At 53.8% G+C, this 26,862-nt stretch overlaps 1 protein-coding gene across 1 annotated transcript in view; it reads right to left on the bottom strand.

Moving 5' to 3' along the window:
• The window catches only part of adamts10 (ADAM metallopeptidase with thrombospondin type 1 motif, 10), a 31,914-nt gene extending 5,287 nt beyond the window's left edge, over positions 1-26,627 (bottom strand). The window contains exons 1-17 of the mRNA XM_062452712.1: positions 26,464-26,627; positions 22,337-22,706; positions 17,997-18,373; positions 16,602-16,761; positions 15,839-16,032; positions 15,449-15,532; positions 13,516-13,661; positions 12,088-12,131; positions 11,640-11,745; positions 9,158-9,304; positions 8,831-8,972; positions 7,762-7,869; positions 7,501-7,646; positions 6,705-6,768; positions 6,256-6,358; positions 3,400-3,533; positions 1,634-1,757 (exon numbers count right to left, since the gene is read on the bottom strand). Of these exons, the coding sequence (XP_062308696.1) occupies positions 1,634-1,757; positions 3,400-3,533; positions 6,256-6,358; positions 6,705-6,768; positions 7,501-7,646; positions 7,762-7,869; positions 8,831-8,972; positions 9,158-9,304; positions 11,640-11,745; positions 12,088-12,131; positions 13,516-13,661; positions 15,449-15,532; positions 15,839-16,032; positions 16,602-16,761; positions 17,997-18,373; positions 22,337-22,439 (2,182 nt within the window). The 5' untranslated portion in view covers positions 22,440-22,706; positions 26,464-26,627. The remainder of the gene's footprint in view (positions 1-1,633; positions 1,758-3,399; positions 3,534-6,255; positions 6,359-6,704; positions 6,769-7,500; positions 7,647-7,761; positions 7,870-8,830; positions 8,973-9,157; positions 9,305-11,639; positions 11,746-12,087; positions 12,132-13,515; positions 13,662-15,448; positions 15,533-15,838; positions 16,033-16,601; positions 16,762-17,996; positions 18,374-22,336; positions 22,707-26,463) is intronic.
• Positions 26,628-26,862: the final 235 nt, after the last annotated feature.

Genomic DNA, 26,862 nt, shown 5'->3' with positions numbered 1-26,862 from the left:
GGGAGGGAGGGATAGGGAGAGAGAGAGAGAGAGAGATAGGGAGGGAGAAAGGGAGAGGGAGGGAGAGAGAGGGGGAGGGAGAGGGGGTGGGAGAGAGGGAAAGAGAGAAAGGGAGAGAGAGAGAGAGGGGGGGAGGGAGAGAGAGAAGGAGAGGGAGGGAGGGAGGGAGGGAGAGATAGGGAGAGAGAGAGATAGGGAGGGAGAAAGGGAGAGATAGGGAGAGAGAGAGATAGGGAGGGAGAAAGGGAGAGGGAGGGAGAGAGGGAGGGAGAGAGGGAAAGAGAGAAAGGGAGAGAGAGAGAGACAGAGAGAGAGAGAGGGGGGGGAGGGAGAGGGAGAGAGGGAGAGGGAGGGAGATAGATCGGTGTGAAGAGGAGGAAGAGTGACAGTGTGACGCTCCTCTCCTCCCCTCCTCTTCCTCCTCTTCCTCCTCAGCTGGTGTGCTGTCTCATCCATGATAACAAATCCTATTCCCATCCACCACAGAGAAAGACCGTTGTTATAAAAAGCCCTTCAGACATGAGAGAGTAGCTCTGAGGATCATAACTCATGCCCAGAATAGACACCAGCAGGCTGGCCCGGACTTGGCCTTAGCCTGGGCCAGGTGCTGGAACTGAGGCTAGGGCTGGGGCTGGAAGTGAGGCTAGGGCTGGGGCTGGAAGTGAGGCTAGGGCTGGGGCTGGAAGTGAGGCTAGGGCTGGGGCTGGAAGTGAGGCTAGGGCTGGGGCTGGAAGTGAGGCTAGGGCTGGAACTGAGGCTAGGGCTGGAAGTGAGGCTAGGGCTGGAAGTGAGGCTGGTGCTGAGGTTGGAGTTGAGACTGAGGTTGGAAGGTGAGGCTGGAGTTGAGGCTGGGGCTGGACAGAGCCCAGCCTCTGTGGTCCCAAGCAGAGCTGCCTGTGGAGGGCGTGTCCGCCCAGAGCCCTCAGGGTTCCTGGAGGGCGGGCAGGGGTGGCGGGGGTGGGAACCCAGAATAGAACCCACCCCACAGCTCCCCTCCAGGCCACACTTGTGGGGCTTCACCCTCAAGCTGTCTGCCACATGCCCCTGCCTCATGCCCCTGCCTCTGCATGGCCCGGAGAGAGAGCCGTCTCCCTGCCCATCCTCCAGACGTCTCCCCACAGCACCGGGAAGCCGTTAGCGGAGTCGCAAACCTGCTGACGTCAGACTCGCTCATTACTTTAAGATACAGGACCACATAATTACAACGTATTGAAGATTTATCGCATTTAAAATGGGTGATTACAGCCGTCTAAACAATGGTTTGCATGTCGACTAGTAACTCAGGGTGAATAGTTAAGTCACATAGTATGCAGATGCAAAGTGGGCTAGCGTGTGAGAAGGCAATCATGTATTACTTAAAAAAATTGTCTAGGGTCCGCTAGCTCATAATACAAGGCAACAGTCCAACACCATTTGGCAAGTGTCCCAATCCAAACACACAAAAAGGAATCGTCAGAAAGGGTGTTAATGTCCACATTCTAAGCATGACTAGTATTGACGGCCCCTTTTTCTACTGTAATAACTTCTTCTATGATGAGTCGTCACTGCAATTAATGCTAGTGGCGATCATGATTGGTCAGTTCTGCCGTTAACTCCTATATAACGGCGTGTGATTGGTCGGCGCTACGGTTACCTCCTTCGGGCAGCGAGTCGTTGAAGACGCCCTCCACGACCTCGCAGCTGCTGCCGTCGCCGCCGCACGTCCTGCAGCGGTCCTCGCGCACGTCCGAGCCCAGGATCCGGTCACAGCCCACGTGCTACCGGGACAGAAACCACCCGGGGGGGTCAGAGGTCAGGGGTCAGGGTGGGTCAGAGGTCGGGGGACACACAAGCACTGTCCTTCATCTCCCAGGTGTCTCATTCAAGCATCGTCGAGCTAGAACCCCAGTGTTAGGGAGGGCCTGTGTTTCGGGACGGCTACCAATGTGGAAGCCATTAGCCCTCGTAAGGAGAGCGCTGGGTGGGGCCGGTGCTCCTGGCTGGCTGGGCTCTGGAGGTTGCTGTCTGGGGGGAGGGGAGGGGGGGGGGGAGCTGGTAGATCTGCCGAACCAAGCCGCTGCTCGTAGACTTCACCACATGGGTAGTCTGGGGCTTTACTACATCGTGTTAGTTCCCTCTTCTCTCCGTTCCCTTCCTCTCCTCTCTCTTCTCCTCTCCTCTCGTCTCCTCCCTTCCACTCGCGTCCCTGCCTCTACACCCTGGGGGCTCCAAGCAGCACGGCACAGCTGTGGCCTCTCAGTGTGTGTCTCTGTGTCTGCACCATAAACACAGCAGAGGGGGAGGGAGAGGGGGGGAGGGGAGAGAGGGAGGGATGCGATGGATACAAACTAACTATAAAATAGGAGAGAAAGACAGAGAGAGAAAGACACAGAGAGAGAGAGGAAGAGAGAGAGAGAGAGAGAGAGAGAGAGAGAGAGAGAGAGAGAGAGAGAGAGAGAGAGACTGGTATGGTGGGAGTGAGCCTGAATGGGATAGACACAAAGAGCCAGATGGTGTGTGTGTGTGTTGCAGCCAGCAGTGCAGACAGACAGACAGCAGAGCTAGTGGGTCACTGAGTTCTCACAGAACACAGAGCAGAATAGAGAGGAGAGGAGGAGAGGAGAAGAGAGAGGAGAGGAAAGGAGAAGAGAGGAGGAGAGGAGCAGAGGGGAGAGGAGAGGAGAGGAAAAGAGAGAGGAGAGGAGAGGAGAAGAGGTGAGGAGAGGAGGAGAGGAGAAGCGAGAGGAGAAGAGAGAGGAGAGGAATGGAGAACAGAGGAGGAGAGGAACAGAGGGGAGAGGAGAGGAGAGGAAAAGAGAGAGGAAAGGAGAAGAGAGGAGAGGAGGAGAGGAGAAGAGAGAAGATAGGAAAGGAGAAGAGCGAGGAGAGTAGAAGAGGGGAGGAGAGGAGGAGAGAGAGAAGAGGAGAAGAGAGAGGAGAGGAGAAGAGGGGAGGAGAGGAGGAGAGAGCAGAACTATTGTTAAACATACTCTCTCTGGACCCAAGACTCCCACCCCCACCCCATTCAGTGCCCAGGTTCTTCTGAGACTCCAAACTAAACACAAGAGGAAGAGAGAGAGTGACAAAGGGTAACAGAGAGAGAGAGAGTCAGCTCTTCAACAGGCTAATGAAATCCAGCTATGCTCCACATAGCTTCAAGAAACAACAATTATGATGTTCTGTGGTTTTCTGTTGTTTCACAGTGGGAGTGTTTGTAATTATTTTTTTCTTCTCGCGTTTCCTGATCGATGTCTCTGATTCTGACAGGAAAATGCATCCAAAAACAACAGCTCGGGACCACAATCGACAGTGTTTATGTAAGCGAGCGCTCGGTAAACACTACCAGCAGTTTTCAATACCAGGATGACTTCCCCGTTTTCTGGTTTGCCTGGCAGAAACACACTCGCTCGCCCCTCTCACCTTGCACTCCCCGTTCACACACACATCCAGGGAGTCGTCGCGGCAAGGTGTCCCGTCCACCACGGCCGGAGCGCGCTCTGTGTAGAAGTTGTATCCCTCCGCCAGGCAGTTGAGGGAGCAGGACTTCACTCCACCTGGACACAGAGAGAGAAACAGACATGGTTCTTTAAACTCATTCAGTGACTCTCACACACGCACGCACGCACACACACAACCAAACACACACATACACTGTTTCCCCCTCCCTTGGGCTCTGTTAGACTCCGTCCGGTGCCTGGTGTCTAGGAAGGCTAAGGCCTGCTGCCTGGGAGACTGGTCGGAGTCTCAGAACAGCAACAGCGAGGGTCGAAACCACAAGACCCAACAGTGAGATCAGTACAATACTGTGTCTCTCAGCACTTTCCCTACGAATCTGGAATGTGGTAATCCTGCAAACTAACACACACAGGCCAGGAGTGGAGACAGGGAGGGGTTGTGTGTGTGTGGGTGTGTGTGTGTGTAGTTGTTCACTGACAGGTGCCTTCATTTATTCCATATTATAGGAACATGCCAGAGAACACACTGAACTGTCTTATTGGCTGCCAATCAATGTCTCAGGACTTGAACGACAAGCACACACACGCTCACACACACACACGCTCACACACACGCTCACACACGCACGCACGCCGAGGTCTCAAAGCACCCAGTGTGTGGTGCCTCTATTTCCTAGCTGCCTCTTGGTAGCTGCCCAGTTTCCATGGGCGTCTCTGGTCATGTGAATGCGGGCGCAGGGTGCTAATCACCCCCTAATACCCTCCCTGAACCCCCGGGAGAGCTGCCAGACAGCCCAGGCCAGGCCAGGCCAGGCCAGGCCAGGCCAGGCCAGCCCAGGCCAGGCCAAGCAAGGCTAAACCAGACCAGACGAGGGCCAGGCGAGGCCAGGGCGACATAGGGGTGGGACGGCGTGTGAATGCGTCTTTCCATTTTCAACCACTTCTCTCCCTCTCTCTCTCTCCCTCTCCCTCCCTGTGAACGTGCACCAGACTCACAGGCACTTCCTCCTCCTCCTCCTCCTCCCCTCTGCCCTCCCCCACCAGAGAAAGAGACGGCAGCTCCGCACTAACATCTTCTTTATGACGCGTGACAGGTCCTCTGACCCTGCCACAGGTACAGCCCCGGCCAAGAGCACCCCTTCATCCAGCCAGCGGCCCGGCTGCTAACGCAAGCCCGCTCCGGGCTGTGTTTGTTTGTGCTGGCGCGGCCGACACTGGTGCTGTACAGTACGAGCAGGGAGTCCAGGGGAGGACCGAGGGGGAGGAGAATGGAAAACTCCAACTCCCAGGGTGCTGTGCTTTGGCAGGCCTGATAAAGGGGAACAGGAGGGGGTCCTGCTTGCAGGGCTTGGAGGGGTGGTTTTTAAGGCGGAGAACGAACTGGTGTTGGACCAGGTGCAACTGTGTATATGGGTCACTCTTCTGAAGCAATCCATGCGAGGCTAAAACCGTTTTGTTTCTTTATCGACATGTCCTTTCTAGATGTTTCTGAAAGAGAGCGGGAGAAAGAGAGGGGAGAGGGGAGAGAGAGAGAAGTGCGACTGTCTCGAAGACGGAACAGAATCTTAACTGTCAAAAAGATACTTTGGATTCTAAAGAAGCAAGAGCTTAAAAATGTTTAAAGGAGAAGTAAGAGAGGTAGAGAGAGAATGAGGTAGAGAGAGGTAGAGAGAGAATGCGGTAGAGAGGTAGAGAGAGAATGAGGCAGAGAGAGGTAGAGAGAGAATGAGCTACAGAGAGGTAGAGAGAGAAGGAGGCACAGAGAGGGAGAGACAGAATGAGGCAGGGGCTGGGGTGTGTAAGAGAGCCTTAACGCAGGGCAGACTGTGGCACGGTTCGTATTTTAACAGCTGAAAGGGATTTCTATTGTAAAATCAGCTGACTTGATGAAAGGAGGGCTTGTAGCCTGCAGTTGGAGTGGCCCCCTCTGTAAGCCATTATGTTATTGGACTGCTAGATTAAAGGCAGTTCTGTCGTCGAAAGTATTTATCTTTCACGTCCAACGCAGCACTCATCAGGCCCAGGAATTCTAGCAAGGGATTCTGGGAAATGGCTCTTCAGGGCATATTGGAGCCAGACAAGAGATTGTCTACAGCTTTCCTCCACTGCTTCCCTTCCTTCCTCCTCTCCTCCCTTCTTCTCTCCTCCTCTCTCTCCTCCTCTCCTCCCTTCTTCTCTCCTCCTCTCCTCCCTTCTTCTCTCCTCCTCTCCTCCCTTCTCTCCTCCTCTCCTCCCTTCTTCTCTCCTCCTCTCCTCCCTTCTTCTCTCGTCCTCTCTCACCTCCTCTCCTCCCTTCTCCTCCCTTCACCGTGTCTCCCCTCTCCTTTGCTCTCCTCCCTTCTTCTCTCCTCCTCTCTCTCCTCCTCTCCTCCCTTCTCCTCCCTTCACCGTGTCTCCCCTCTCCTTTGCTCTCTACTCTTCACCTCCTCTCCTCCCTTCTCCTCCCTTTCACCGTGTCTCCCCTCTCTCTCCTCCCTCCTCTTCCTCTCTTCTCCTCCCGTAGCCTTTCGTTCCGTTCCCCCTTCCCTTGTTTTTCCCTCTTCCCTCTACGGCCCCAGCTTGGCAACACACTCGCTTAGCTCTCTCAGTAAAACCAAAGGCGGTGTGTATACGTGTGTGTGTACGGGTGTGTGTGTACGGGTGTGTGTGTGTGTGTGTGTGTGTGGGTGTTCAATAAGATCGTCTTTCCTCTGTTCTATACACAGGGCTGAGATGTTACCATGGAGCAGGAAAGGAGGGAGAACACACATGCACACCCACGCACATGCCCCCCCCTCCCCCTACCCTTCCCCCCCGCCCTCCCCACCCACTGTTCGCTTACCCCCCCTGTAGGGCTTCCAGGTGTAGAACTTTCCTCGGAAAGGAACGCCATCAAACTCAGAGCACTGCATCTCCCGGAAATCATGGGAACCTGCAGGGCACTCCTGAGAGAGACAGAGAGAGACGGAGAGAGATGGAGAGAGAGAGAGATGGAGAGAGAGAGAGAGATGGAGACAGAGAGAGAGAGGTGGAGACAGAGAGAGAGAGGTGGAGACAGAGAGAGAGAAAGAGAGAGAGAGAGAGAGAGAGAGGGAGATGGAGAGACGGAGAGAGATGGAGAGAGAGCGAGAGGGAGAGTTACATTTCATCCTGCGTGTGTCATTTTGGGGGGGGGGGGGCTCGAGAGAGAGACGTTCATCCCCGAGGACTGAGGATGAGGGACGAGGAGGAGGAGGGAGAACCAGGCTGGCGACAGGGCGGGGGTCAGTCGCGGCGGGCTCCACCACTCACGTCCATGTTGCAGGATCTGAATCGCTTCCTCTCCCCCAGACAGTACTTCCCCCCGATGGTTGGCCTGGAACCAGACAAGCAGAAGCAGAAACACATCTGGGTGTGATTTAGCGGTAACCCTATCCCTCCAGCACCCCGACCTCGCCCCCCCCCCGCGTCTCTCCCCCAGTGGGCGGGTCTCTCTACAACCCTGATGTGTTCGGTTTCCCCGGTCTCTCTCCACAGGCTGTTTATCAATCCGAAGAACGTGAAGAACGCACTGGCGTTCCTGAGGAGAACGTCCCTGCCAAGCGGCCTCGCAAGAACGGTCCTGCGAGGGCGCGAGGACGGGGAAACGATTTGCGCGCGTGTTCTTGGCTATTATCTCGCAATGACTTCTGGGAAATCAGATGCGTTCTCGCAGGCCAAGTCACCAGCCGATGCATCGTCGATAAAATGGGGCGGATCAAGAACACATCCGGGTATTTTGGGCGTTCTTGGCGACTTGTGTTCTTTGGATTGGAACCGTACTCGGGCAATGAAAGATGACATCGAACGAGTTCGCAAGGACACAAGAACGGAAAAAAACGTGTATCGATAAACAGCCTCTGTCTGGGGCCCATCAGAGTCAGCAGAGACTCGCCGGCTTGGAAGCAGAACCTGCCTCAAATGAATGGGTCTTCTGCAGGGCTCGAAAACGACCCATTCATTTGAATCAGGCGTGTCGGAGCAGGGAAACATCTCAAACACGCAGGACAGGGTCGAAGACCACCGCTTCGGAGGGTGAAATGGTGAACTGCTCCTTTAAAGGTCGTACCTGGGGCTGTCACAGTGGCGCAGGGAAGAGGACACCCCTCCTCCACAGGTGCGGCTGCACTCCTCCCAGGGCGACCAGAGACCCCAGCCCCCGTCCACCCCCTCGGGGCGTGTCCCGTAGGCCACGCACACACGCTTGTAGCACCACTGGAACACACAGGTCGACACACCTTCTCACAAGCTGCTTACGCTCGCCCTCGGGCACTGCACGTCGTCACCCACCCCCCGTGTGTGGCGATTATGGAACGCTCCGGGTCCTTACCCCCTTTTCTATGGTGTTGGTCTGACAGATGGTTCCTTCCGCTGCGGGGATGCTGCTGGTGATGCAGCGGTTGCTCTTGCTCATGCACCACAGCTCACTGCACACTTCCTGTGGACAGAGAGAGAGACATAGAGAGAGAGACATAGAGAGAGAGAGACATAGAGAGAGAGAGAGAGAGAGAGAGAGACACATATATATATAGAGAGAGACATAGAGGGAGAGAGTGAGAGAGAGAAACATAGGGAGAGAGAGACATAGAGAGAGAGAGAGAGAGAGAGAGAGTGAGAGAGAGAGAGAAGAGAGAGAGAGAGAGAGAGAGAGAGAGAGAGAGAGACGCCAGTTAGGACCATATAGAAACAGCCAAGTCCAGTGACCGGTAGCAGGGAGACGGTTGACTCAGCTGCTCTCTGTGGTGCTAATGTGTTTAAGGCCTCTGCAATGGCTATACCATATGGTGCAGTATTTTATTGTACACATATGCTCAGACTCCATAGTATCAATAATAACGACACTATAAAGTCACATTTTGTTCCAGATGTCCATTCTCTCAGCTGTCGGCCCCATAAAACTGACCGTCTAATAAAATCGATGTTATTCAGTAAAGGTAGCACGAGATTGTTCATAAAGTCTTCACACCCCAGAAACTGATAGATATGGTGAGGTGCATCCATGTGACAGATGTGTCAGTCACACAGCGGGTCGACCGGGCCGTCATGTTCCTGCTGTCCTGACGAGACAGCAGGAGCGGGTTGGAGAGAGGGAGAGGAGAGAGAGAGAGAGAGAGGGAGAGAGAGAGGGAAAGAGAGGAGGAGATAGAGGGAGAGGAGGAGAGAGAGAGAGAGAGTGAGAGAGAGAGGAGAGAGAGAGAGAGAGAGAGAGAGAGAGAGAGAGAGGGAGAGAGAGGGAAAGAGGGAAAGAGAGGAGGAGATAGAGGGAGGGAGGGAGGGAGGGGAAAAAGATGAGAACAGAGAGAAAGATAGAGGAAAAGATAAAAAAGGAAAGAGAGAGGGAGAGAAAGAAAGAGGGAGAGAAAGACAGAACAAGGGCGTGAAGAGGGATGAGAACATACCCCGTATTTACACTGGAGGGATTTCACCCCGTACTGGAAGCGACACTGCTCGTCCGCATCATAGGCCTGGCCCGGCGCCGTGGTGGGGTACACAAACTCCTGCTTGGGGGGCACGTTGTTGAGGCAGGAGCCCATTCCTGAGCTGCAGCATGTCACAGAGGGAGGGGGGCAGGAGGGGGGCAGGAGGGGGGCAGGAGGGTGGCGGGGTCGCAGAACACACAGTCAAAAACACGCAGAGAGATCTCCGAGACAACGACCCCACCCCCCCCCCCTTTTTAACACGGACGGGGGTTAACCCTGACCCTTTCGTCTGGATGGATGACTCACTCCAGGAAGTTGGTGATGTAGTCGCGGCTGCAGGCGGACCAGACGAAGGGGTTGGTCTTCATGGTGATGTGGGCAGCCATCAGCTGGGCCGTGTCCTGGCTGCGGGAGCCGCACACGTTGGCCACGCCGTCGTGGTTCATCCCGAACCTGCCGGCAGGGATGGGGGACGGGTCACCTGGGCGCCGAGGGGTACGTGGAGGGGTACGTGGAGGGGTACGTGGAGGGGTACGTGGAGGGGTACGTGGAGGGGTAGGTGGAGGGGTACGTGGAGGGGTACGTGGAGGGGTAGGTGGAGGGGTACGTGGAGGGGTAGGTGGAGGGGTACGTGGAGGGGTACGTGGAGGGGTAGGTGGAGGGGTACGTGGAGGGGTACGTGGAGGGGTAGGTGGAGGGGTACGTGGAGGGGTAGGTGGAGGGGTACGTGGAGGGGTAGGTGGAGGGGTACGTGGAGGGGTACGTGGAGGGGTACGTGGAGGGGTAGGTGGAGGGGTACGTGGAGGGGTAGGTGGAGGGGTACGTGGAGGGGTACGTGGAGGGGTACGTGGAGGGGTAGGTGGAGGGGTACGTGGAGGGGTAGGTGGAGGGGTACGTGGAGGGGTAGGTGGAGGGGTACGTGGAGGGGTACGTGGAGGGGTACGTGGAGGGGTAGGTGGAGGGGTACGTGGAGGGGTAGGTGGAGGGGTACGTGGAGGGGTACGTGGAGGGGTACGTGGAGGGGTAGGTGGAGGGGTACGTGGAGGGGTAGGTGGAGGGGTACGTGGAGGGGTAGGTGGAGGGGTACGTGGAGGAGTACGTGGAGGGGTAGGTGGAGGGGTACGTGGAGGGGTACGTGGAGGGGTAGGTGGAGGGGTACGTGGAGGGGTAGGTGTAGGGGTACGTGGAGGGGTACGTGGAGGGGTACGTGGAGGGGTAGGTGGAGGGGTAGGTGGAGGGGTACGTGGAGGGGTACGTGGAGGGGTAGGTGGAGGGGTAGGTGGAGGGGTACGTGGAGGGGGTGATGGTACTGGTGGGTGGCTGGAGATACCGGTGGAGGAACTGATGGGGATACTTGGGTGGAGATACTTGGTGGACGTATAGATTTTCTCTAACCAACATCCTCCTTAGTCACATCTGCTCTGTGGTGTTTTAACAGACTGCAAGGTAGCCCGTGTCTTTCACAAATGTACAGTGCAGTACTCTTATCTCTCTCACACACACACACACACACGTACATACACACACACACGTACATACACACGGTTTAAGACCAGCCGTGGCGTCTAGACAGCCCCAGGGCACAGCCAGCCCCTTGCAGTTCAAAGGTACCTGGGTTAGCCATTAGGGCCCCGAGAGCACAAATGGATCGGCCACCTGTGAAAACACACGCCTGCGCACACACGCGCCACACTCAATTACTCTGCACAAACAGGCCCAGCGTTCACAGAGCGATACCCAGCGCCGGCAGAGGAAAGCAGCAGATCCCATCAAACAGAATCCTCTTTCATGGGAGCGGACCAGGGCCCTGGGAAGATGTGAGCTGGACTGTGTCCAGCCCCACTCAGCCATGGACCCAGATAAATACGGACGCACGAGGCCGAGGGGAAAGCCGATTGGCTGGTAGCCCCATGCCAAACCAGGAAGTCAAACAAGTTGAAGGTGGAGAGAAGAACAGAGGATTATGCCCATAGTCAGACACTGAGGTAGGCCCCGGAAAGATATACTGCATCAGCTCGCACGTAACTTGTTCCACTTGCATATTATAAATAGCACATGACTGAAAAAAAATCATATATAAAGCTATTAACACGTTCTCAATTGATGGAAATGACTCATGGAGGTGGTTACGTAAGGCCTCCTGTTGCTGCTCTAATCTGACACCGATCTCTGAACCTCAGTTCTGGGGTAGGGAGGGGAAGAGGGATAGATAGATGGAGGGCTAGAGGTGGGGGTAGAGATGGGGGGAGGGGTAGAGGGTGGAGGTGGGGGGAGGGATAGAGGGTGGGGGTGGGATATAGGGTGGGGGGAGGGATAGAGGGTGGGAGGAGGGATCGATAGATGCAGGGCTAGAGGTGGGGGTAGAGGTGGGGGAGGGGTGGGGTAGAGGGAGGGATAGAGGGTGGGGGTAGAGGGTGGGGGTAGAGGGTAGAGGTGGGGGAGGGGTAGAGGGTGAGGGTGGGGGTAGAGGGTAGAGGTGGAGGAGGGGTAGAGGGTGGAGGTAGAGGGGGTAGAGGTGGAGGAGGGGTAGAGGGTGGGGGTGGGGTAGAGGGTGGAGGTAGAGGGGGTAGAGGGTGGAGGTAGAGGGTGGAGGTAGAGGGGGTAGAGGGGGTAGAGGGTAGAGGTGGGGGAGGGGTAGAGGGTGAGGGTGGTGGTGGGGTAGAGGGTGGAGGTAGAGGGTGGAGGTAGAGGGGGTAGAGGGGGTAGAGGGTAGAGGTGGGGGAGGGGTAGAGGGTGAGGGTGGTGATGGGGTAGTGGGTGGAGGTAGAGGGGGTAGAGGGGGCCTCACGTGTGTCCTATCTCGTGGGCGATGGTGAAGGCCGTCGCCAGGCCGATGTCCTCGTTGATGCTGCAGCTCCTCTCAGGCTCACACATCCCTCCCACAGGGGCTAGGCCTGACACACACACACACACACACACACACACACACAGATACACACACACACACAGATACACACACAAAGAGACACACACACACATTCAGTTTGTGTTACTACTCAACTAGCAGTCAACTAGCAGTCATCTAAACATATAAAAGATTGAACCATGAGTCACTTTCATTCTGTAAACCCCATTCCCTTCCACAGGTTACATAATAGCCTCACATTCAGACAAGTGTGTGTTTTGTGTGCCCTGGTCTGTGTGTGTCTGGGTGTGTCCTGTTGAGAGACTGGTGTGTGTGTGTGTTCAGGGTAAGCCCTCTACAGGGGTTGTGCGATATGAACCACAGGTCGTACCTAGGGTTCCACAGGGCTTGTTCTTGTAGATGCAGATGTCGTACCTGCCGCGCAGGGAGACAAAACAAACGACACATTCACCAGCCTTGATATTAGAGCGCCCGTACAAGGACACACTGTCACACAGTTCAGTCAAACATGCAGCCAGTCACACACACACACACATCAGACAGGCCTGATAAACAACAACTGATAAGTTGTGAGGAACAATAGCCGGATGTGAAGGATGGTCAGGCCAGTGTCCTCTGTCTGGACAGACTCCATTCCCCTTTGATAAAGCTCTTCGTAATAAAGGGTCTGAATGTTTAGCAGTGTGTTGAGCTATCCGGACCAGGGTCTGTGCCTTCAGCAGTGCGTTGAGCTGACAGGACCAGGGTCTGAGAGCTGGATCTTACAGGATCAGGGTCTGAGGAGCTGGGTCTTACAGGACCAGGGTCTGAGAGCTGGGTCTTACAGGACCAGGGTCTGAGGAGCTGGGTCTTACAGGAGCAGGGTCTGAGAGCTGGGTCTTACAGGACCAGGGTCTGAGGAGCTGGGTCTTACAGGAGCAGGGCCTGAGAGCTGGGTCTTACAGGACCAGGGTCTGAGGAGCTGGGTCTTACAGGAGCAGGGCCTGAGAGCTGGGTCTTACAGGACCAGGGTCTGAGGAGCTGGGTCTTACAGGACCAGGGTCTGAGGAGCTGGGTCTTACAGGAGCAGGGTCTGAGGAGCTGGGTCTTACAGGAGCAGGGCCTGAGAGCTGGGTCTTACAGGACCAGGGTCTGAGGAGCTGGGTCTTACAGGACCAGGGTCTGAGGAGCTGGGTCTTACAGGAGCAGGGCCTGAGAGCTGGGTCTTACAGGACCAGGGTCTGAGGAGCTGGGTCTTACAGGAGCAGGGCCTGAGAGCTGGGTCTTGGTTATGGGTTTCCACTGCTGTTTCCGCCCCCTTTCTCAGCCCAGAGCCTCAGCTCTGAAACTGCACTTTGCTTATTTGGCATAGCTCAGAGCTGTCAGATTCAAGGCAGCTGTGCTCTGATTCCTTCTCTCGATCTCTCTCTCTCTCTTTCCCTCCCTCCTCCTTCTATCGGTTTTCCTCTCTCCCTCTCTCTCTCCTTTATGCTTGCTCTGCTTTGCCTCTCCCTCTAGCTGGCTTTCTCTCACCCTTTACCTCACTACTTTTTTTTAAGGAGTCAGATGGCTGAGCAAGAGTCAGGTGGCTGAGCGGTGAGGGAGTCGGGCTAGTCATCTGAAGGTTGCCAGTTCGATTCCCAGCAGTGCAAAATGACGTTGTGTCCTTGGGCAAGGCACTTCACCCTACTTGCCTCGGGGGGAATGTCCCTGTACTTACTGTCTGATAAATGACTAAATGGAAATGTAAATGTACTTTTGATGAATCTCTCCAATATATCTCTCCAGTGACAAAGGAAGAGGGCTAGGGGTGGCTGACCTGGTGATGAGCACCGCTGTGTCGTGGTGAGCGATGCCGTTATCGGGGATGGCGTTGCCGTTGCCGTTGCGATGCTGGATGGATTTCTGCCACTTGCAGAAGCTGTCCAGAGACTTCCCAGCGTAGTGGTTGATCTCTAACGACGGCTGGAGTCAAAGGAACGAGGGAACACGGCAATCAAACAAACATGGAAACCCCTGCATTCTAGATTAGATAAGGATCAGTAAATTGTTCACAGCTTGAGGGAAATTTAGCTACTGTAGCGTCTGGGCTTCTGTTATGGGAGGTTGAGATGAAGGAGACTTCATCTCTCTGGCTGTCCCGTTTTGTCTCTCTTTCTCTCTCCACCCTTTCTTTCTCCCCCCCCTCTCTCTCTTCCTACCTCCCTCCCTCCCTCTCTCTGTCTCTCTCTCATACCCTGCCATTCCCAGCTTTGGCAGAGGGGAGGAATCCTCTCCAGTCCATAGCTGGCGAGGAACAGCAACAGGCATGCGAATGATGACATAATTCTTCACCGTCTCATCCCTCCCTCCCATCCATCTCTCTCTCTCTCATCCCAGCACCCTCCGTCTCTCTGTCTCTCTTTCATTCTACATCCCTCTCTCTCTTATCCCACCTCCCTTCCCCTCCCGTTCTCTCATCCCGGCTCCCTCCCTTTCCAGCTCTCTCTCATCCCACAATCCTTCATCTCTCTCAGGGCCAGGCTGCTTTTCCAGGCTCGGTTTGCTTCTGGCCTGCTCTGTCAGCCCACTGTTGGGCCCGACCCAAACCCCACCAGAACCAAAAGCAGAATAAGCAACACTAATACCAGCGTTAATGACCACAGCATTTATTTATTCATAGCTTTATCCTGTCAGATGACCTGTTTCCTGCATGGGCAAATTAAATTATTTTTAAGCTAGTATGAATCATAAAGGCCTTATAATAGACTGCTTTGGGAACTGCAACCCACGGTGGTACTGCTCTGGTGCTGTTTGACTCATCTGCAGGAGTGCTATTCGGTCGTGGCTTTGACCAGTGTGTAACTCTAACCTGTCCATCTGTTTGACCGCAACTTTGGTGGCTGCTGTCCAGACACCCCGCGTCACACTGCTGCCTGTCACAGGCCAGCAGGGGGGTGAGGAAGGAGGGAGAGAGAGAGAGAGAGAGAAAGAGAGAGAGAGAGACAGGGAGAGAGAGAGACAGAGAGAGACAGAGAGAGAGAGAGAGAGAGAGGCAGAGAGAGAGACAGAGAAAGGGAGTCTGTGCGTGCTTGAAAGCAAGAAAGTAAGATTGAGCGAGGGAGAAAGAAAAAGTGTGTTAAAGAGAAGGGGTGTGTGTGTTAGAGAGTGTGTGTGTGTGTGTGTACGAGAGGAAGAGAGAGAAAGAGTGTGATTGTGTGTTCCAGAGAGTGTGTGTATTACAGAGAGAGAGAGTGTGTTAAAGAGCATGAGAGAGTGTGTGTGCTTGTAAGAGAGAGAGAGAGAGAAAGTCTGTCTGCCTCCCCTTCCTTTTTAGAACCTTTTTATTTTTATACACGCTCTTATTCAGGGGCCCTAATTTGCGTCATGGCAACGGCCCGAGAGGTCAGCGGGCAGCAACAACAAGTGCAGTCATGGAGCGGGCCTATGGTCCCTTCCACCTCCCCAACACCACAACACGGCTCCACTTACAGAACACACTCCACTGGGAGCTGTGGAGGAAGGACACTTAAGCCAATAATTTCAAACAAACAAAGAGCTCATAGATGCTGGAGGCGACACTGCTGCGAGAAGAGACCAGAGGAGGGAGGGGGGGGTGGAGGGAGGGAGGGAGGAGGTTGTGAGGAAGAGGGATCGAGCAGGAAAGGGAGGAGGAAGCGAGGGAAAGAGGAGGGAGGAGCGAAATGGGGGGTAGGATCTGCAGACTCCTCTGCACGGACCCCAAGGTTCCGGAAGGTTCCGGCAGACGGTACCTGGTCCTCCATGAGCAGGATTAGGCGGGTCACCACAATGTTTACTGCGTTCCCCAGGCTAGAATCCTGGAACAGTTTGGCAACCTGACCTCCAGGGAAACAAGAAAAGAGCAGTCTTAAAAAGCGCTGACACATCCAAACTAGCACTTAGCCTTCCAGGGAGAGACAGTGCTCATTATCAGCCATTCAGTCAGTGTTATTTGGCTGCTTTGCATTGAAGCTCTACACTTCAGTTTGTGATTTTGTCACGGGAAAACGAGTCCAGCCATTCATTAAATACATTCCAGAAGTTAGTGCTAACCGAGCCCTGAACCGACGAGCCCACGGCAACAATCCTAGCGAGACCCTAGCAACACAATCTCCACATCCGCTCCCCGATGTGACACTTACAATATTCATGACGGCCAGGATGTACTGCTCGATGTCACGGCGCCCGTGGTAGCCCACCATCATCTTGTCGGCCACCACCAGCGTCTCCACGTAGCGCTCGCGGCTCACGGAGCGCTTGAGGGGCAGCTGTCCGCGATGGGGCGGAGTCTTCAGGGTCCGCTGCCACCAGGCCACGCCCTTGCCCGGCTTCTCATCTGGAGGAAGAGGCGGCAAGGGCGTTAAGCTGTCGTAGTATGTCTATCTCCGTTCATAAAGCTATTGTACTGTGCTTTTTTTCCATCTTCTGCTATACTTTCCTTTGGAGAAAGGCATTTTTTAAGACACACAGAGCAGGATTGGAACTTAACACCTCTTGCTTCGCAGCCACACGCTCCAACACTGAGCTCCAACCCCCACCCGTAGACGGACAAGCTTCTGTGGGATTGGAGTGTGTGTGGGTGTGGTGTGTGTGCTTGGGAGTGTGTGTGTGTGTGTGGGGGGGGGGGGGGTTAGGGCAGATGGATGGACAAGAGGGCCTCCCTGTCGAATGTTTGTTTGTCAACGCTCGGAATCTCAACGCTCGGAATCTCCTCTTTCAGTCTCTCTCTCTCTCTCTCTCTCTCTCTCTCTCTCTCTCTCTCTCTCTCTCTCTCTCTCTCTCTCTCTCTCTCACACCCCACCCCCGAACGTGACTGATGGGAACCAACAGCTGCTGAAGACTGCCGGGGAGGTCCGCGGTTCCTAGATGGATCTGTGAGGAGAACGGCGGGGTGGGCGAGCCTACCGATGACCCCGCAGGACTGGTCCATGTACTGGTGCCGCAGCGAAGACCTCTTGTAGATCACGTGAGGGTGCCCCTCCGCCCTCTCCACCCTGGTGTGGTTTGTTGGGGGGGCCAGAGGTTCGATGAGGTACTCCTCGCCGCCTGAAACAATCACCCCCTGCTGTGGGAGAGAGGGAGGGAGGGAGGGAGGGAGGGAGGGAGAAGGGGTGAACAGCACATCTGGGCCAACACCCCTCCACCAAACCCACCAACACCCCACTAATACCCCACTCATACCTTACTAATACCCCACTCACCACTGTAACTATCTCTGGGATGATAAATCCGATCACACACTCCAGAAACACCAACTCAAACAAACTCAGTCTCTACGTCTCATACGCAGTCTCTCCTTTCTCCCTTCTAGTCAGGAGTGTGCGTCCTATCCACACTGGGACGACAGGGATTCTCACACACACACACACACACGCACACGCACACACACGCACAGACACACACCCACGCACAGACACACACCCACACACACCTCTGATTAGATCTCCTGTCTGGAGTCTCTGGGGCCGGCCTAAGGGTTTCCCCTGGCAGCCGTCTCTCCACAGAACGCCATCTGAACACACGTAATCCCGTAATGTGTTTAGTGCTGCTCTCGTGGACACAGTGGACTCCCTGCTGGGATTCACTCATGCTAGTCTGACCACCAGTAATTACGCGCCAAAGCTTATTAGCGCTCGGAGAACAAACCCGAACCCGCACCCTTTCGATGATCATGTTTAACTTATCGCGTATTAAAAGGATACTGAAGCTGCGCAGGTGTCAAACACTCTCATTCGGTGAGACCAGTACATCTGTTTTGCTGCTTGGTTCTAGAACAGACTGCTGTGAACATCTGCCTCGGCACCAGAGAGACTGAACCCCCCCCCCCCCCAGCTGTGATGGCTCTGTGACCCCTGACCTAAAAAGGAAGTGACCGACGGTAGGAAGGGTCTTGGTAATCCCCTTGTTTATGCAGGTGTGTTAATGCCGCTAGTTGGGGGTCTTTGTTAGGACAGACAGGTGCCCCTCCCTCCCTACCCTCCCTCCCCCACCCCCCCTTCCTCAAGAGCACAGCCAATCAGAATTTCACACTCAGAAGGGTGTACAAACCGTATGGGTCTGTCGTATTGCGAGCGTCTGACGGTGCCGTGGTTTAGGGGTCGTATGTGGGATGAGGGTTTCGTCGTTTGAACACATCAAACTGTATTTGAAATTGTATTTTGATAAACTCTAAAGAAAAACGAATCCTCTAATCCACCCCCCCCCCCCGCCCCCCCAGAAGGGGGTCAGTGAACCTGTTCACCTCTGTCAGGCACAAGCCGCCCCCCCCGTCCCCCCCACGAGTGCCTGGGACAAGCTTACCAGGCCATTGCAGTTGCTGAGAGCCACTTGGCTGGAGTGGGGCCTGTCCTGGAGGTGACCCACGTAGTGACAGTTGGGCGAGTAGGCGTGGCTCCAGGCCACCTGGCCCCTCCTCCAGTACTCCACGCGGAACTGCCTGGACAGCAGGTTTTCCTGGAGGGTCAGGTTGAGCAGGAAGTTGCTGCGTGGCGTGGACAGCTGGTAGAAGAGCTGGGGGGAGGAGCCATGGCTCCCGGCTCCACCGGCGCTGCGCCGACGCCTCCGGGCCTGGGGGGGCCCGTCCTCCTCCGGCCCCTCCGCGTCCAAGGGCTCCCCCTGGGGCCCCACCCGCACCGGTACGGCAATCTCATACTGGCCCAGGCCGGACAGAAACTCAGCTGGGGAGAAAGAGACGCACACACGCAGACACACGCACACACACACGCAGACACACACACAGAAAAAATGCTTCAGGTCAAAATGAGGGTCAAGCTCGTGGTCAAAGTCAGTTCAGTGAAGCAGTACTCGAGTTTGTGAATTCATGTTTGTTCGCCTGTCAAGGCAGGGTGCAGGCAGCACACACAGATCCCCAAGGACTACCCAGTCCACGCTATCCCTATCCGCGAGGCGAAAAAAAAAAGGCCGTCTCCACGGCAACCCCCGAAACCGTACACTTCCTGTCTCTTCGGCTGTGGACTCGAGAGATTTACTGTCCAAACACGGAGCTCCGAAGAGTGGGCTCACAGGGGAGAGGTCAGAAGCAAGCGGCCCTGGTTTTTCAGCAGGCGTCTGTGGCCTTGTTTTGTGGAGAAACAAGCCTCCTTGTGGAGGGTGAACAGGCAGGGGATCAACAGAGACACCAGTCTCGGTCCATGACCGGCCTCTCATACCTGGTTTGACCAGCTTAAATAAACACCAGGCACCATGACTACCCCCCCCCCACACACACACACACACTTATAACCACCCAGAACCCATTTCATACTACTCAGCACATTATGCGGCAATTATATGAGCTTTGAATGATTGCCCTGCGCCTGTTTCTCACAAACCACATAAGGAGTGTTGTTTTCTTAGGGTACGCTCCAGAGGGATTCTGGGAGATCCATGTCGGATCTGAGGAGATAGAAAACCCCCCCGCATTAATCTGCCCCCCCGCCTCCCTAACCTCCCTCCCTAACCTCCCTCTCTAACCTCCCACCCTCCCTCCCTAACCTCCCTCCCTAACCTCCCTCTCTAACCTCCCACCCTCCCTCCCTAACCTCCCTCCCTAACCTCCCTCCCTAACCTCCCTCTCTAACCTCCCACCCTCCCTCCCTAACCTCCCTCCCTAACCTCCCTCCCTAACCTCCCTCCCTAACCTCCCTCCCTCCCTATAACCTCCCTCCCTAACCTCCCTCCCTCCCTATAACCTCCCTCCCTAACCTCCCTCCCTCCCTATAACCTCCCTCCCTAACCTCCCTCCCTCCCTATAACCTCCCTCCCTAACCTCCCTCCCTCCCTAACCTCCCTCCCTATAACCTCCCTCCCTATAACCTCCCTCCCTAACCTCCCTCCCTCCCTAACCTCCCTCCCTATAACCTCCCTCCCTCCCTAACCTCCCTCCCTCCCTATAACCTCCCTCCCTAACCTCCCTCCCTCCCTAACCTCCCTCCCTATAACCTCCCTCCCTATAACCTCCCTCCCTAACCTCCCTCCCTAACCTCCCTCCCTATAACCTCCCTCCCTAACCTCCCTCCCTATAACCTCCCTCCCTATAACCTCCCTCCCTAACCTCCCTCCCTAACCTCCCTCCCTATAACCTCCCTCCCTATAACCTCCCTCCCTAACCTCCCTCTGGCCTCGACCCCCCCCCCACGTCTCTCCTTCGGCCTGGAAGCCACAGCTGTGCAGCTGTTCGTCGGACCCCAGCCTCCCCCCCACCACCCGCTCCTCTGTGTACCTCTGCAGTAATCAGTCCAGACAGGGCCACCTTATGAGCCAGAGCAATTAATGAGTGTGGCGCAGCCAGAGGGCACGGTCGACGCTCTCACAGACCGCGTAGACGCTACACCCCTGACCCCGCCCAAGAACCCAGGCTCACCACACCCATCCGTGGGTCGTCACCACGATCATCATCATCATCATCATCACACAGCAACCCCTGCTAGCCCAAGAAAACAAACCGATCCCTTCCAGTGGAAAAGCCGTCCCTGGGAATCTTTTGATCTCTTATCTCATCAGGAAGAGGAAGGAACTATCGTTACTGTCCAATAAACCAAACCACTAAGGGAGGGAGGCCCGTAAAACACTAGAAAGCCCATGGATGGAGCACTCACCTTTTATATAATAAACCGCCAGTAAGCACTGCCTGGGGTCTGCTCTATTTGAACTTAGAGAAGAAAGGACCCTTTAATTAGGTTAGAGCGAGGCTTAATGTGAACAGTGGAACTTTTTATTGTAGCGTTCCCAGAGAGAGACTGCCTCTTTTCCTCTCAATCCCACTCTCCCTCCATCCCTCTTTCCCTCCCTCTATCCTTCTCAGCCCTCCCTCCCTCTATCCCAATTCTACTCACCCCTCTCTCTCTCTCTCTCTTTCCATCCATCCCTCTCTCTCTCTCTCGCTCCCACCTTGTTCCTATACTGTCTGCCCCAGATGTTCCCCAGCTGTCCTCAGTCTGGGCAGAGCCCAGTCAGGGGTGTGAAGAGGGTGAGGGGGATGAGGGGGGGGGGGGAGGTCTATCATCCATGACTGGCTCACCCCGTGAGTCCATCTCTCTGGGTGGAGTTCCTGCATCTCCACAGAACCCTGTCAGCGCTTCTCAAACCTCTCCTCGTCTGTCTGCCTGTCTGTCTGTCTGACAGACAGTCTGTCTGCCTGACAGTCTGTCTGCCTGTCTATCTGTCTGCCTGTCTGCCTGACTCTCTGTCTATCTGTCTGTCTGTCTGCCTGACAGTCTGTCTGTCTATCTGTCTGTCTGTCTGCCTGACAGTCTGTCTGCCTGACTCTCTGTCTATCTGCCTGACAGTCTGTCTGCCTGACAGTCTGTCTGCCTGACAGTCTGTCTGCCTGACAGTCTGTCTATCTGCCTGACTGTCTGTCTGTCTGTCTGTCTGTCTGCCTGACTGTCTGCCTGACAGTCTGTCTGCCTGACTCTCTGTCTATCTGCCTGACTGTCTGCCTGACTCTCTGTCTATCTGCCTGACTGTCTGCCTGACTCTCTGTCTGTCAGCCCGCCTGCCTGTCTGCCATCAGCATGTCTGCCTGACTATCTGTCTGTCACACACACACACAAGGACACGCACAGTTGAGTTATAGCTATGTGTGTGAGAACCACTGGCTTACCTCATTATTGGGTCATTTTAAGCGGGAGAGAAACGGCTCCGAATGTTCTCCTACTTTGGCATGTCTACATATTTGTCCTCTCCTTATTTTAAATAAACACACAGACGCTGGGCAAATACACAACCCAGCCTGTCAAGTGTAGCAGCACCGAAAAATATCATGCCCTCAGCAATTTTCCCATTATTTCATTTGCTGTTTTTAGTTCTAGGTTTAATCTAAAATGACTTAAAGGGGTTACCATTCAGTGTGAGATAACAGGCACAGTCTGGCTGGGAGTCAAGTCTGTAGCAGGAGACGTGACTGGTGGGAAGACATCCAGCAGTGCTGGTCTGCTCCAGACATGACACACCCTGGTCCTGACTGACTGACTGTCTGGCTCTCTGAGCAGAACTTTGTGTAGGTCCAGTTGGTTTCAGTGAACGTGTACACTGCTTGCATCACAACTGTGCTTACATGTCTAATGTTTTCGGTGCGCTTGCGCGTTGTTGTCGGCGAGAATGTGCGCCCATGAGACGGATTCGGCGACGGCGACGAAAAATGTGGCGGCGTGGCTGAGTTTACGCGATCGTTTCTGTCGGTTTCCCTACGAGTCTGGTTTCGTTTGGGGAGAGCGGACAAGCGTCCCGCAGATTTGACTGGGAGGGGAGATACATGTCAAGGCAGGTGGTGGCTCGAGGAAAGCAGAGAGCGGAGGGCTATTGGAAACAGATGACTGAGAGGGTTCAAAGGTTAAGCATAGGAAATACACAATCCCTGCTTTGTTCTGAATGACAAGTCACGGACACTCAGGGTATTTATGTCGGCGCCCTAGGGGCATCCGGTTTACTCTATGTTTGGTACTTGTGTGTGTGTGTGTGTGTGGGTGTGTGTGTGTCAGCCGGAGGGGAGGGAGGGAGTGTGCGGTGCTGTCTCAAGATGTGATTTATGGAGAGAAGGAATCAAGTCCAGGAGAGAAGAGGACTGGAGAGGAGACATCCATGACATTTCTCGAGTTCGATCGGACGTCAGGAGGAAGTGCTTAAACTTGACCCCTCACCTTGAGACCGAGTGAACTCCTCCGCAGGCTCATTCTCCACAGCTTCGGTGGCAACCATGGCGATGGTGACGATGCAAGCCAGGGTCCTCCATACCGTTTCCATGGTGACTCCAGTAACAAGCTTCAGTGCGGTCCCCAGTCCTCTGTCCCACCATGTCTCCAGCCCTTCCGGTCCCCTCGCTCACCAGAGGGACACAGCCATCTCACCACGGACCATGGCTGCAGCCGCAAACAGGTCTCTCGCAGAGGGCAGATACTAGAGAGCGCTCGACACTGTCTCTCTCCCTCTCGCTGTCTGGTGATTCTGGGGGAGACGCGGAAGGGGAGACCTTCTAGGAGTTGAGCAGCGTTTACGGTCCTCCGGGCATCCCTGTTGAGGAGAAACAGTTTAGTGTTGGGATTGAGAGAGGAGGAGGGAGAGGGATAGAGAGAGAGAGAGAAGTAGAGAAAAAGAGACAGAGAGAGAGAGAAGTAGAGAAAAATAGAGAGAAAAAAAAGAGAGAAAGAGAGAGACCCCTGACCCAAGCCTCCCTCTGACGACTGCTCTGCTCTGGACTCAGTTCCCTGTGACCGGCTGCCTGCAGTGGCTTCAGCCGATCAATCAAGACTCCTGTCAGAGGCAAACAGTGACTTACAACCTGGCGACCAGAGAGAGCAAGCCTGAACCTGGGCCCCCCTCCCATCTATCTCTCTCTCTTTAGTCCTCGGCTCTGCCCACCGGAAAGGAGTTCAAGCAAAGAGGAAGGCATTGATCTTCTGAAATGCTGTGTTTAGGCCCGGAGGAGCTGAAAGAGGGTGTTATGTGAGTGGCTGTGGGGAGTGGGAGGGGGAACCAATCAGAGAGATGAAGTGGGTTGCTTCCACTTCTACACTGACGGGATGGCTGGCTGGCAGACTAGTTTGCTGACTGGCTAGCACAGATCTCATGTGGATCGAAATCCCACAACCACGATATTCCTGTCTTTTACGACACAGGGACACATTTAAAAGAGAGATGGAAGCATATCAACCTATCAATCCAGCTTTTGAATTTTATAAAGCACTGCAATCTCTACTACCAGTCCTCCACGCCTCTCTCTCTCTCTCTCTCGCTCTCTCTCTATCCTCCTCTCCCCCTCCATCCCCCTCCCTGTGGTGGTGTCTAGGTAGAAGCAGAGTGCGGAGACGGTACACAGGTCCAGATGGCTGGCTGCTAACCAACTGCAGCCAAAGGTAATCGGAAGCAGATGGAAAACGGTTTGGCGACGAGGGTGAGGGAGCCGGTCGCCTCACAAACAGAGAAGAAATCCAAACTCTCTAAAGAGAGAGCGTCTAAAGGGGAGATGAGGTGGTGCTGCTGGTGTGTGTGTGTGTGTGTGTGTGTGTGTGCGTGTGTCTGTATGTGTGTGTGTCTGTATGTGTGTGTGTTGGCATGTGGGTGTGGTTTTGTGTGTGTGTGTGTGTGCATCCCTGTATCAGTGTGTGTGTAGGGTCAGGGTCAACGAGCGCATGTGTAACTTCACGGTACAGTCTGAGTGAACTACACAAGACTTCTTTTCAACCTGTAGACCACAAGTCCTCTCTACGTGTGTCAGGGTTCACCTGTCGTAGACGACTTTCAGAGGAAATCATTTTCAGGAGGAAGTTAACTAACACTCACCCTAATCCGACATCATCTCATGTTGTGAGCGCCCTCAACATTAAGCTATCAAAGCTTGACACTGTGATTGAAAGTGTGCTAAAGGCATTTTTGTCACGTTTTATGCAAAACATAAAAGCCAACACAATAATGGTGTCAGGTCTTATAACTGGGAGGGTGTAGCTCCGCGGTTATAGATAATATTGCAGATCAAGAGGTTGCAGGTTCAAATCCCCCCTCATCCCTGTAAGTCACCTTAAATAAAAGCATCTGCTAAATGAACACTTTAAGTGAGGCTGGACTGAGAGGGCTGCAGATGGGAGGAAGTGTGCCTCTTGTTTCCGGGCAGTGGGCGGGGCAGTGGGTGGGGCAGTGGGTGGGGCAGTGGGTGGGGCAGTGGGCGGGGCAGTGAGCGGGGAAGTGGGCTGGGCAGTGGGCGAGGCCAGGTACAGTGACAGCACCGCCAACACTGAGGGGTCTTTGTGTTGTTGCTTTCCTCGAGCGTGGAGAAACTGTATTAGCCCCCCTTCTCTCTCCTCTGCCACCCACCCCCTCCGTCCTCCCTCCCTTCATCCCCTCCCTCCACTCACCCCCCCCCCCCTCTCCCTCCAGGCTTCTCCCAGTCATTTCCTGCTTGGCCAAACTGCCCTTCTCCTTGTTGGTCTCTCATTTCATTGTAGGGTTGTTAGACCGGCAGTTAAATATCAAACGCTTTTCATTAAAACCCCTTTCTAATCTTGTTTCATTCAAACAAAGCCATGATAATCAGGCCCCCCTACATTTGGCTCAGTGCCTTTAAACATGGCTGCTTAAGAACTTTATGGGTTGTCCCCTGCCTTCTGAGGCCTGCACAGTAATCCAGACAACACACGTGGGGTTGAATGACGAGCAACATTTCAAAATTGATCCTCTTCCATGTGTCGTTAAAAATGGGAGGGGGGGGGGGGTAATTTATTAGTTGTGAAAATTACGTTTGTAATTTTGGCCAACAATCCTTTATTGCCCAAAACACTGTTGGTATTGTGCATTCCAGTGCGGCCACATAAAAATATAAATAAATGTAACCACAAAGCATACAATTTGCTGAGAATGTGGTTAGAGGGATTTTTTTATGGAAGAGGATATGGTGTTTACTAACAGACAGAGAGGGGGGGGGGACTTGGACGGGGAATGACCAGTAGGAATGTAAGGGTCGTCCAAAGTTCTGATCTGAAAGTCTGGAGTGGACCAGAAATATTTAAACACCAGGCAGTATCAACTGTATCTAGCGCCTTTCAGAAGGCTGTAGGCTGTACTGCCTTGCTCTTATTTCGTGCTGCCAGGGAGCGTCCAGTAAAAACGGTCACACTAATAAATCCCATATGACTGGCTCAATATAAAGCCTCGGTAGAAAGCTCCAATCCTATGCTAAACTGCTAACACCAACCTCGTTGCGATTTAACCGGCTAACCATCTCCCCCTCGTCCAGCTCTCTGGCTCTATCAAAGTATTTTTGTTTTTTTAATTTGAACTATCAACCCAAACTGTGTGCAAGCACAGGGTGCGAATACTTGTGACCTGACAACTGCTTTCCATCTCTTTGAACTGACTCAGAAAAACAATCAAATATCACACGATTCGCCCATGCTAGCCTTGAACAACAAACAACAAATGAAGTGATTGAAATAATACAGGAACAGAATAGAGCTGGGAATATTCCGTTTGGTGGGGAGGACATCGCTCTTTCAGTTATTCCCAAATAAACAATCTGCAGATGAAAAGGGCGAACGAAAGCATGACAGCCTGTCTGCAAGCCAAAGATGCGCTGTCTGAAAATGAGACTAGTCTGAAACAGCATTTTGACTCAGGGCTAACTTGGACCTACACAGTCAGCAACTCAACACAGTACTACTGTGGAAGTATTCCGTGTCATATTTCCCAGGCTATGGTCTCTTATACACGATTGCAATCCTGACAATGCCGGTTTACTGTATGCCTCGGTCAGTTGAGAAATAGTTGACCAATTCTTATCACGTAGCCTACAGACAAAAAGGGCACTTAATAGTTAATTATTTATCGTATAATTTGTTATAACTTTCGGTGGGTCTGGGTGTGACTTCCTTCTCCGACTAACAGTGTTTCTCTATTGCATATTATATCTAATAAAGTTTGTCAAGTGGGTCTTGAGCCAGACAGCTTTCCTACCATCGCCGAGTAGCCTAAATCTTGTCCCAGGTCCGGCAGACGCACTACTGGAGCAAAGGGCATGTGCCAACTTTCACTACATTACGCTACCTGTCTGGCGTCAGTCACTGCCTCTGCTCGCTCATAGAGCCAGGCTTCGCGTGAATTTAATGGTAAATTCTTTGCATTTGTCTTGATGAATAGATAAGTAATTCCACAGTTAGCCTACTGTTGACTTTTAAATGAACACAACGTTTTCACGAATCAATGCACCGTCATCAAGTGTTTAGTCATGTTCTTGGATAAGTCTATGAATGTAAAGACTATATGAATGTAATAGGCTTACCTTTTATTTTACTTTGACAACATTTGTTATGGGCGTCCTTTTGGATTTTGTTTGTCCGTCCACTGGCCTTGTTTAGGACGTGTCAGTTGTCTTGAAAAGTTCTGTCAGAAGGGCGAGCCGAGGGAGGTCGGAGAGCGCGGACTTTTGCAGCTCTGATCCCACCGAATCTGATGCAAAGGCACCCTGTGTGCCCGAGCGCGCCTGCTGGTGTCTTTTCGACCAGGAAGTCAAACTCGTAAGAGCAGTGCTTGTACGCATGGCGGAGCTGTTCTCAAAAAAAGTCCCAATGGTTCATAAAACTAATTGTGTAGCCGATCTGCTACGTATTTACTATGGTACTAAGACATATATAGCACAAACGATTAACAACAACCCGCATTTGATGAACAAAGTAGGGAA

This window comes from Osmerus eperlanus, chromosome 26 (genome assembly GCF_963692335.1).
Source record: "Osmerus eperlanus chromosome 26, fOsmEpe2.1, whole genome shotgun sequence".
Taxonomy (NCBI): domain Eukaryota; kingdom Metazoa; phylum Chordata; class Actinopteri; order Osmeriformes; family Osmeridae; genus Osmerus; species Osmerus eperlanus.
The sequence above is the reverse complement of the archived record's forward strand: the minus strand, read 5'-3'. Positions and strand labels throughout refer to the sequence as shown.